At 38.0% G+C, this 12,062-nt stretch overlaps 1 protein-coding gene across 1 annotated transcript in view; it reads left to right on the top strand.

Annotated features, from left to right (window-relative positions):
- The window catches only part of EPB41L4A (erythrocyte membrane protein band 4.1 like 4A), a 130,543-nt gene that overhangs the window by 70,046 nt on the left and 48,435 nt on the right, over positions 1-12,062 (top strand). Inside the window, exons 7-9 of the mRNA XM_082783368.1 lie at positions 2,334-2,421; positions 4,338-4,426; positions 4,806-4,869. Coding sequence (XP_082639494.1) covers positions 2,334-2,421; positions 4,338-4,426; positions 4,806-4,869 — 241 coding nt within the window. The remainder of the gene's footprint in view (positions 1-2,333; positions 2,422-4,337; positions 4,427-4,805; positions 4,870-12,062) is intronic.

Here is a 12,062-nt window from a genome sequence, read left to right as displayed (position 1 = left end):
TAGACCACAATGCCTTCAAAAATGCAAAATGTAAAACTGGTTTTGAAAATAAAACATATGAAAGAAGTTCAACAGTACATAAAGCCAAAATAAACATTTACCTGCTTATCTCCAACTTCATGTTCCTGGTAAGTGTAAGGAAGCTTGTTCTAACAAGTCCAAGTTAGGTGCAATTGTGATATAACCATTTATTAACATGAGAGCAGTAAGAAACATTTTATGAATATGTTCATCATGCCCTTTGTCAAAATTATGTAGAGATAATCAGAACTAGCCATCTTGTATGTAGATCTAGATTTCTTGATTCTCTTGCTATAATAAAGCCACAATCTGGATAAAGGTTAATTAATTCCTTGCCTGTAGTTTTGCATGTTAGTGTTATTTGTGCCTTGTTTAATGATAATAGCTATTAGTGCAGAGACGCAGCTGTTCTCTTTGAAAAATTCTGTTGTAATTGGAGTCTGTGCCAGTCGCCACATCGACTTGAGTTTTCTTTTTAAAAGGAAGAGAGTCTCTTGTTCAGTAATTATTTATGTATGGTGGCCTGTCTGCTCTATATTAACTGATGCATTACAGAGAGCCTTACTGTAGGTCTTTTGTGAAGAAAAAATACTGTGTTTTTTTTTTTCTTTTTTTTTTCTCTGCTCTAGAAGATGGAAACTGAGGCACAGAGAGTTTGGTTCAACATCACAGAGGTTATGTTTCAGAACTAAAAGCTGAGATGAATTCCTATGTATCAGGCCACTTCATTCCTCTCTCTTAAGTTTCTATAGTCATTAATGTAATAAATCAGATCAAATCCCATTTGCCTCAAAAGTTTGTAGCCTTAAAAAGGAAATTCAGAAGCCAGGGAAACTGTGGTTGTAGAATGAGAGCTGCCTTAAAAATAGTGTTTTGTATGGTTTTTCATTGACCTCTCTGATACTCTTTTGCTGCTGGCCACAGTTAGGTCTCAGAAGCATCAGAAAATAGTGTGAAACCGAGGTGTACACACACTGCTGGTTCAGCACTGCTAGCATTGACTTCTGTGTGATAGTGAGACCATAGAACTAGAGGGAATGGCCTCGAGTTGTGCCAGGGGAGGTTCAGGTTGGAAATGAGGAGACATTTCTTCTCAGAAAGAGCAGTCAGGCATTGGGACGGGTTGCCCAGGGAAGTGGTGGAGTCACCATCCCTGGGGTTGTTCAAGGAAAGGTTGGACATGGTGCTTAGGGACATGGTTTGTTGGGTGACACTGGTGGTAGGGGGATGGTTGGACCAGATGACCTTGGAGGTCTTTTTCCAACCCTTATGATTCTATGATTTGGTTATGAATTTTGAAGCTGGACTGGGCTGAGAACATATCCTCAGTTGTCTTGTCTACCAGAGACATTTTAGGGATGGATTGGTGATGTAGAGATCTAGAAAGAGCTTCTTTATCTTGAGCCCAGCATGGAAACATTTTTCCAAGACAGCTATGGCACTGCATGTACCTTGCTCCTGTTGGTTATGCCCAGAGAAACTGGTTTTGGTTGCACATTCTTTTTATCATATTTTTAGCTTTTGTATCAATGGCAGTTATTAAGGTAAGAACCAATTAAATTCTGAGGATATGCTTACTTTTGGAGACTTTGAATGTATTTATATGTTCCTAATAGCCCAGTCTTTCTTTCTTTCTTTTTTTTTTCTTTTCTTCCACCAGATTTCCCCTATTGTTTCTTACCAGCATTCAGCTGACATTAGTTTTTGAATGATGAATTGATATTTGCAGATGGGAAGGCGAGCTGGATCTTTGAAACTGCTAATCTCTTGTGACAGACTCTAAACTTTGTTTTCACAGTAGCAGGCTTAGGTATTACCAGTTGGTGTGACTTCCTGTAGACGAGATTTTACAAAGAAAAGAATATTTTATCTGAAGTCATGAACCCTGCTTTCAGAAACCCTTTGTAGCTTTGGCACAGCTGAGGGGAGATTGTCCCCCAGTCAGTCACTCCACTCCTGCTTTATTAATAATCATGTAGGTATTTGAAAGACCTATTTTGCATATTGAAACCCAAGCACAGAATGTTTGAAGTGTGTTTGTGACAGCAGGGAAAAGATTAGCCACTGCAGTATATGTATATTTTATATTTGATAGCATGCATCTGTCATAGGATCATATAGCAGAGACTTTAGTAAAAGTTTGTGCGTACTGTCCAGTCTTCCTTAGAGCTTACAGTACGTAAGCAGAGTGCCAGTACCAATGAGTGGCAGGAAGGGTTGCATACCCATCCAGCAAACTGAATTTATCAATATGACTTATTTTAATACATTGACTGGAAGTGCAATGTTCTTATGCAGAATTTTCTTTACAGGGGTCAAGTTCCTGCTGAGGCAGAAGCAAACTACTTAGGGGTAGCCAAATCCCTGGAAATGTATGGAGTGGACCTCCATCCTGTTTATGTAAGTATTGTTTAACTATTTTAAACTTGATAGCAACACAAAAAATCTCATGTACTATTGTGCGGGAGAGTGTTTATACAATTTAATCACCACAGAATAACCTGAAAGAAAATAGCGTACTTAATTAAGGAAAGCAAAGGAAGACTTATTTACAGACTGAATGGGGCATTCACATGTGCATCAGCTTAATGGTTTTCAGATGAAAGGTTGTGCGTGTGTTACACCTACAAAAGACAATTGTCTCTACTCTGGGGAAAAAAACAATTCCTATAAGTAATAAGTTATCAGTGCAAGTGTCAGAAGAAATGAGAGAGGGTTATAACATTTGTCTTTGACACAATAATTTTTTCATTATTCTTGTGTAAATAACAGAAGTGAGTGCTGCTAACTTTTCAAAACTATTTCAAAAAATAATGTGGGGATAGCATCAGCAGCATGTCAGGCCTGTTTTGATGTTGATTGTGATGGTGTTGCTAAAGACATGGAGCTTGTTTCCAGCTTTTTCTCTGCTGTATCATGCAGCACTGTAGGTTGTCTATATTGCCTCAGCAAATGCCTCCACTTCTTTTGTAAAACAACGTGTGTTGGGATTGGATCCAAGTCATTACCTGGAGGCTATGTGCTCCTGGTGGAAACATCATCCTATCTTGTTTGAATAATTGTGCTTGTGGCAGGTTTTTTTTGAATAAATGAAAATCAGAACTTCAAATGAGGAGTTGTAAAGTAGACAGTTCAGAGTCAGATGTCAGAACGCTGTAAAATTACTTGAAAGAAAATAAAGAAATCAAGATAATACCAGAAGATTAAGTATGTATTTCCTGCTGAAAATTGTGTAGCCCACAATATTAAGTATTTTTAATGTACCCTGTGGCTTGATCATATTCATATCCAATGCTCTGTGCCCCTCCCACCCATAGGAAGCTGGGGGAGTTACTGGAACAGGCTTTGACATGACCCAACAAAACCTTGTTAAATTAGCAGAGTCTAGATTTTTTTTTCTGTCTCCTTAGTTTGCTTATGCTGTGCAAAGGGGTTCCTGCCTGGGTAATGAGGTGTGCATCATTCATCCCCAAGACTGACCCATGAGTATTTCTTACTATTTGTATTACAGTAGCAACAAAAGCCCCCATTCTAGGATGGAGCAGTGTGCATAAAGAACCACAGGTCTTCTGCTTGGTTAGTCACCTTAAAAGCAAACATGCCCTATGTGGTTAGTTCACTGAGGATCAGAAGCAGAGCTCATGGAGGTGTGCTTGAGCTTTCTCACATACAGGAGGGCACTTTCTACAGTCACTCAGTCTCACAGCGGGTATTTTTTGTGGTTTGTGCTCTGCAGGTTTAGTGCTTGCAGGGTTATTCAGTATTCCCTCAAGCAGGCAGGTGGGCTAGTTTTTGGAGATGACTTTCTTGCAAACTCATGCAAAAGTTTTTCAGTCCTTTGAACACCTTCTGTGTCATAAGGTATTGCCATGGTAGTGATGATTATTCATAAAGGTGGAAGGGTTAAAATGTAGTAGTTAGGTTCTAGGAAAGACTTCCTTGTTGGTTCTGTTTCTGCTTCCCCTTTGCACCATGGGATAAAGACCTGCCCTAGACCTGCCCTAACACCCTGCAGTAGGGGCCTAAGTGTGAAGCTCAACATGGCAGTTACCTGTTTGCTGTTGGTGTTTCACCATAGGATGTGGAAAGCGACAGTCCCTCACCCCTGCTCTTTCTTGCCTCTTTGCATCTGTGCATAGAAGTTTTTGTACAGGAGTTACTCTTGGTAGATGAAGTCCTGCTTTCCTGTTTGCAGGGAGTGTAAACCAGTGTGTTCAAGCCAGTCACCATGCTGGCATCCTCCACCAGACCTCACAGCTACACTGATACCAACTGCAAATGCAAATAACTGAGTGGCATATGCTTTTATTTTATAGGGTGAAAACAAATCTGAATACTTTTTAGGATTAACACCCATAGGAGTTGTTGTCTACAAGAATAAAAAACAAGTAGGAAAATATTTCTGGTAGGTATAGTTTAACTGTATTCTGTGCTGTATCTGTACAATGATACTGTACAGAGATACGTGATTTGTGCTATAAGTTTGAAAGTATAATTGTATTATTAAAAATATATAGTTGGAATTCCTAATCCGTGTATGTATTATACATGAAAAAAAAAATTCTTTTATAATGCAAGTATTGAAAAAAATATTTCCAATTTACCATACTCGTGCTGGTATCTTTAAGTACTGCTAATTTTCTATTGGTATTTGGTACATACCTAAAAAAATAATCTGACCTGTGAATCCTTTTTTGTCTTTGTATGTAAATGCATACAGCTTCAAGTTTTATTATTTATGAAATTAGTCTCACTGTCTGTCTTTTTTTCCCCCAATATTACAGGCCTAGAATTACAAAAGTTCATTTTAAGGAAACACAGTTTGAACTCAGAGTCCTGGGAAAAGATGTAAGTTCTTACTTAAGCCTATAAGAAAAAAAATATTAAAAGTGATTTTAAATCTAATTAATCACTAGTTTCTTGTATCCACCAGTGTTTAATTAGTTTTATTGAAATTACTGCAAGAAAACATCTAAGTTAAATTAATTGTATTGATAATTATTGCCAGAAAATTATGTGTAATAATTTTAAGTGTAATATGTTCCTGATGGTGCTTGCATTTTTGTTAAAGAAAGATCAGGAAGAAAGTTCATGTTTTGCAGGCAGGGGGAGAGAACTTTCTGAAGTTGGAATTTTATAATAAACCTCCATGATTCTCAAATGTGCTTTGAGTAAACTGTTTCTGCAGTGCTTTGTTTATGGTTTTACATAATGCTTTTAAACAAGGCAGAATCTATGGGGAAAGGTATAATTGATTAAAACCTGGAGCAAGGAAAATGCAGGAAGCTTTAAGGCAAAAATAGCTTGAGGACAGAAGCAGCTACACAAGGTTTCTTGAAACATATTTCTTAGAGTTTATTGTGATTGTGCTGTTATACCATTTGAGAGAAAAAAATTGCTAGTTCCAGTGAAGCAAGGATAGCTGATAGCAAGAGAAGATGTTTTTAGGTTAATTCAGTTAAAAAAGAAGGAGGATATTTGTCACTTAGGCAGCTTGGTGAGTGAGAAGGAGAAAGTGTTCAGGATGTACTGAAACTTATGAAGTGTAATAAAGCAAATAATTGCAATCAATCTGTGATTTTAGGTATCTTGTTGAATTATAAGTTTAATCTGCTGAGGTTAATTTTTATTTTTATTGGAAAATACTTTGTAGGCTTCCTTGGAATATCAAGACAAAGTTTATAGACAAAACAGTTTTGTAAGAAGTATAGTCTATGCATACTTTTGTCTATGCATGTTCATTCATCTTTGTAGTGGTTGTTAGTCTCATCCATGATTTTTTTTTTGTGAGGCCATTTGATGCCTTCAGTACATGCTGGGAAATGTGAGCATACTAATGACTGGTTGTGCTGGTTCTGTTATGGATAACATTTCTTGTGCTTGTGGAAACATACTGGCAGGTTATGCTTTTGTTACTCATAAGTGGCTTGGTGTGGTGATCCATGAGTAGTCTATTTCTGATGATGCATTTGTTGAAATCAGAAAGATATTTGAAGGCTGGAGGAAGGTTGGGAAAACTTTTCCCAGTGTTTCACTTGCAGGGTGAATGCCTGTTCATGTGCAAACAGGTCCTAGTTTGACTTTGTGCGGATTGCCCTGTAGTGATGCTGTACTTTCTGTTTGATGGCACATATGTATACTTTTTCTTTTTCTTTTTCTTTTTTTTTTTTTTTTTTAACATGCTGAAAAACAAAAAATGGGACCTTTGGGAAATATGCTTAAGTTGTTTAGTTTGTGGATGTTGATGGCTCGTGAGTACTTGCTGTTGTGATTTTAAGACAAACACTTTGACAGCACTTGGTAATTTCAAGTCTCGACAGGTACTTTTAGGAAACTGTTTAAGCGAACAGCAAGTACAAGGGTGTGGCCCATCATTATAATCTACATTGCAGCTAACACTCATTTGAAGTGTTTCTACAGTGCTTCATACCCTAGCTAGTAAAAGAAATGCCAAAATGGCCCTGAAATACCTTTCTCTTCCTTTTTGTAAATGTTCTGATGGTGGTACTTAAAAAGAAATTATTGATTAGAACAAGTAAACAGTAGTCTTAATCTCTGGATTAAAGCCAATTGTAGCAATTTTTGGTGTTCTGCACCCAGAGGAAGAAAAAACGATCAGATTATTTATATGACTACAAGTTCCAGTACTCCCTGAAACTTTATTCACAAATGCCTTTTATTCCTCCATGTTTTGAAGTAAATGCTATCGCTTTGTTTTTCCCCATAGGACTTCAGATTGTGTTATATGATAGAGAGCAAATATGCCACTTCCCTTTGTTCTGCATCCTGGGATATCACTGCACAGCACAGGACATTAATACTTCACTTGTTACAGCTGTGGTGTACCAAGTCTGGAATGTGTAACTCATTTCCAGGCAATTCATTTACTAGGAAGATATTGCCAGAATTTGAAGGAGGTGAAGGGCACAATAAGTAGTCAAAAGGAAGATCTGGAGAGCTGTTTCTACTCTTGTCTCCCTGCCGTGGAAAGATAACATTTTTTTTTTTTTTCCTTTTACTGTTGGATGAAGTAAACACAGTGGGCTTACAAGGACGTGTTTTGAAATTTTAAGTACATATATTTTTTTGAGTACAGACTGAAAATGGATATGAGTCTAAGAAAACTTGAAGGGAGAAGTGTTCGGAGGGATGAGTTATTAACAAGTATGGGACAAGGAGCACAATTACATAAAGAGAAAAACAATCCAAACATCAGTGAAAAGCTTCAGAGGCAATGGCATTTAGGAGGAACACTCTCCATAGGAAATAGGTGGAAGCATGCCGTCTACTGAAACTAGTTGGAAAGCATGCCAGAAGATATTTAGGGAAAGGTGAAATAATGGAGGCTTTCCTGTGTTTTGGTTGGATCTTTATGGCATATAGCAAAGGAGTTAACATCACACAGTAAAAACAGCATATTATTAATTCAGAGTGCTTTCTGTGAATTCCATTTTCCATATCATGGTGAAAACTCTGTGAAGGATGGGTTGTCACTCTTGTTTCCACACACTAGCTAGTTTTACATTGACAGGCACCTTTCTGGGGTACATGCATGTGTTCATCAAGAGGAAGCCTTTCATGCTTTTAGTGCCTGTGAAGTGTTGTGCTTCCGCTGAATGGGGTTTCTTATGGAAACATCTTTGGTATTCCTTCAAATAAATTTGTCTGTGTTTTTTCAAACCTACCAGAAGACTTGGAGCGAGTGCTTCCCATTAAATGGGTGGAAGTGGATATCCTGATCTCCTTGATAGGTTTAGAAATGCCAGTCTAAATGTACAGCTCCATGTCCATGGGCTGTCTCAGAAATACATCTGTGGGGTGCCTGTGTCAAAATAAATTATTTATGGCTGCTGCTGCTGAGTTTACTGTGTTTACTTTGTTTCACTTTTCATAAACTTGATGATTTAATGAGCACGAGATATTTATACTTACTCTCTTACGATAAAATAAGGTGCTTCACCTTTCCCGTTTTGTAGGGTAGGCTCTTGTAATTTTGCAGATATCTTCTATAAGGACATTTCCTGATTTCTTGTTTATTTAACTTGTTTATTCTGTGTGTTTTTCCTGCATACCTGTTGCTATTGTGTGCAAGCATGGCTATTGATATTTTATCTTTTACTGCTTTGCCTGTATTATATTTTTTCTCCCTAAAGCTCTTGCTGTTCTCCCTTCATAAACATAATACTGCCCTTAGTATTTGCCCATCAGTGACTTATCCTGATATGTGAGATGGTGAGACCCAGACCAGGTGAAAGAAACTCTTTTTCAGTAATGTTAATCATTGAATCAATATTTTATTGTCCCCTGAGTGGACATGTGCTTTGAATTCTGAGACAGAATCATGTGGGCTTTCTGTGAACCCACAAAGTAACAGCATGAAACGAGGAACCTTTTCTCTGGTATGGGTGGCACAGGAGGGTTCCCTGAACACTGCAAACAATAGCAGAGAATTTTGAAGGTGATGAAAGGGTATTTTCGTGCAGGTTCCCTTAAGAAAATCAAGACATAAATCTGATACCTGTGCATAATTCCTGGTAGCATAGATGTCTGTTGAGCAACCTTGCTAGAAATAATCCAGCAATACAGGCGGCTGCGGAAGGCCCCTGCTGCAACAAAACAGGGCCTGATCCCAAAGGACGTGCTGCTTAAAGACGAGTGGTTGGATGGGAATGCAGCATTCTCTGTTCTTCCTCTGTGTGAGGAACACAGCTTTCTTTTCAGGTTTCTCTCAGCTAAGGAAGTGAACAAAACAGAGAAGAACATGGTTTGGTTTTATAGGCTGGGAACTTAGATGTAATAATGTGCAGGAGTTAGAGACATGCAGCTTTTTTTGCCTGTAGGTACCAAGTACTTCTGTAGGGTTCCCTGCAACCCCATACTATTTTCTGTAACAATGCCTTTTACTTTGGTTGCACTGTGTCTGAACATGTAAGTGAATGATTTCATCCCTTCCCAGAATTTATGCAAAGTTTCTGTCCTTGCAACTTTTCATGTTTCTCTTTCACCAAACCAGAAAGTGTTGAATGTGCAGAAGACTTGCTTTCATTATTTCTTGTTTGAAGAGAAGGGTCTTTTGGAAGTCTGAAATTTTTGTTTGGAGGGATTTTGAAATTTGGTTTACTTCAAGTTAGAACAAACCCACAAACAGTGCAATTAAAAATGATTTGCACATTTTCAAGACATGTCTTCCTCTGTAATCTTTCTTAGTCAAATGCTCAGCTGAATTCATAAGGTGCAGTAGGTAAAGAGTGTTTTCAGGAGCAATATGAACCACTGATGATTACTAGAAGAATTTCAGGGCAGTTCCAAAGCACATAATAGTCCCCATTCTGGTGGCTGAAACTTGTCTAAATACAAGATTATTGTGTTCTTTTAAATTGTCTTGGAAAACCCTGGAAATACATGTATACTTTTTCCTTCGTTCCTTTCTTCCTGCCTTTTGTCCTTCCTTATTTGCTTTTCATAAATGTTAGAAGTCTGAAAAATAATTGCATTAATAAGGCGGTCCAGTTAAATCCTTTCTTGTATATTCCACCTTGAGTTACAGATTCTAGGCAGGAACTTTCATTTGATTTATTCCTCTTACTGTTTCTTGAGAAGATTTAACAGGGGATGATGAGCTGTTCCTCCTGTTCTTAAGTCCAGTTTAGCATATATTTGCATTGGATACAAAAGTAGAATTTTGAATTTTGCTATGGCTTAAGAATTACAAATACTTTTGTATCATTTGTACCCACTGATGCAAATGGTGATCAGGGAGGCTGGAGGTGAGCAAGTGCAGTGATGTTAATGTAGGGATGGTATTTTTTAGTAGATTGGATCTTTTTTTTTTAACCATTTTGGAGTCAAAAATTGTTAGACTGACTTATCTTGATAGAAAAATTTTCAGTAGTGAACAATTTTGAAGAAGAACTAAAAAAAAATAATCCTAGATAAGCCTACATTCATTAACAGTAAGGTATTAATTTGTTTTTTCTAAGTTCCTATTTAGTATTTATTTCAATTGTTATAAAAAATATAGATACTTTTGTTTTAATCTTGATATGCTTCCTACAAACGGACAGAGCATTATTAATTTTAATTCTTGATCTTTTTACTTAAAGATCAGTCTTAAGTAACTGGTAATACATTGTCCATTATGTAAGCTATGACTGGTATGCGTTATGTAAATATATAAAGACAAAATATTTCCCATTGAAGTTAACAATTGATAGTATCCAGGTGCATGCCTGACGTGGCACAAATAGGAAACAAATAATGTTTCTAAGCAGTAACTTCAGAACTACCTTTAATATTTCTGTTATGTGTGAATGCATGTGTATCGCATGTATATGCACTGGCAGTATGTTCTGTAGTGGGACATGATACCTCCTTATGTCTCCTGTTGTGAGGTGTTTTTTGTTTTATTTATTTTTCTTGAGCTTGGATAGGTGTTGACCAGTATATACCCTAAGCTGCAGCAGCTAAAGCCTGCTCTGCCTCATGGTTTTTCAACAAGTTTTTGATCTGTGGACTGACTTGTGGCAACCTATCAAATGTTGGTAGAGCAACATGAACCCTGGCTTGGCTCCCTCTGAGTGCATTAGCAACTTGCTTTCAGTAAGTGGGAATATCGTGGAGTGCTGCACCAACCACCAGCTGCTTTGTGGAGGTCTCAAAGGTGCTGCCAAGCCAGTCTCCTAGCTGACTGCAGAGGCAGTCATAAAGCAGTGAAGGGCCCTGGCTGCACATTTGGGAATCCTTTCTTAAGCATGTCGTATAGTCAAGCAATGGGCATCCCCTGTGCTGTTCTGTCCATCCCTCCTCCCATGGGTAGAAATGGTGGTGAGGCTATGGCAGCATGAGCTCTAGGATGCTGGCTTGAGAGACTGCAGGACAAGCCTTTAAAGCATTTGAAAGGAGAGGAGTGTTCAGTGTATGTCCTTGCAGTATTTCAGCGTCTTGTGTTCTCAGGAGTAGGAGGAGGTAATCAAACAGCTCAACAGCCAGCCACTTCAGCAAGTCATAGACGTGATCAAAAATCACCATACAAATGTAAGTGTTTTCCTGCTTGTCTGGTGAGCACAAGCGGCTTCCCTGAAAGATGAGACAGGCACCGAAGTGAGTGCAAAGTGGAGGGGAGGACTTCAGAATGTACAGACAGCCAGGGCTGCCCTGTAAGCAGCGGGCTGTGATGGTTTATCATGCCTTATCATTAACACATATGGCTCTCTGAAAGCCACAGTGTGAGTAGCAGGGAGTAGTGTGTGAGGCCCCAGACAATGCAGAATGAGTTTGGAATTGTGATCTTCTGCAAATCACTAGGAAAATTACAATAGTTCTTTGTTTCGTTTGCATCAGATATGTTAGGGGAAAAAAAAAAAAGCACACTAAACTAGCTCTCACTAGCTGAGAAAAATGTTGGGGGTGAATGTTCTAGGCTTTCTTGCCTTTTAGGAAAAAATAACTGTGCTATTTGGGTTATCATAAGCATCCATTATGAAGCAGTATTTAGTTTTCAGATATGTGCTTTTCCTTCAGATTCCTGATAACCTGAGCGTGTTATCAGAAAGCTTTTTGGACCCTCCCTTAATTTTTTTACCAGTTGTTTCATTGCCCAAATCTGAATTCCATAACTTACCTTTTAGATGATTTGTGTTTGTAGGGTTAGGCTGCTTCTTACTTTGATTCTTCAGTTCATGATTGCCACATACTAGATATAGATGTTTCAACACATAGTTCATCATCAAGTATTTTACCTGTCAGCTGAGATTAGCTTTCTTCCCCTTGAAAAATAATGCTACAGAGGATGCAATCACTGACGTTTGCTGGTCAGATCTTTTAGTCATGTAATGATGTAGCTATACCTTCCCCCATTAAGTCACTGATTGATTTAGAAGTGTTACGTATCATTTGTTTTACATACGGAAAAATCCTAAAACTCTGACTTTGAAGGAAAAATAGACAGGTAGAACCTTTTCTTTGATGGGAATCTTTCCCTCAGTTTCAGTGGCATTCAAGTAAGATATGGAAGAAATACCTTATTTTAAAAACTCTAAAAA

This window comes from Aythya marila, assembly GCF_965140915.1.
Source record: "Aythya marila genome assembly, chromosome: Z".
Taxonomy (NCBI): Eukaryota; Metazoa; Chordata; class Aves; order Anseriformes; family Anatidae; genus Aythya; species Aythya marila.
The sequence above is the reverse complement of the archived record's forward strand: the minus strand, read 5'-3'. Positions and strand labels throughout refer to the sequence as shown.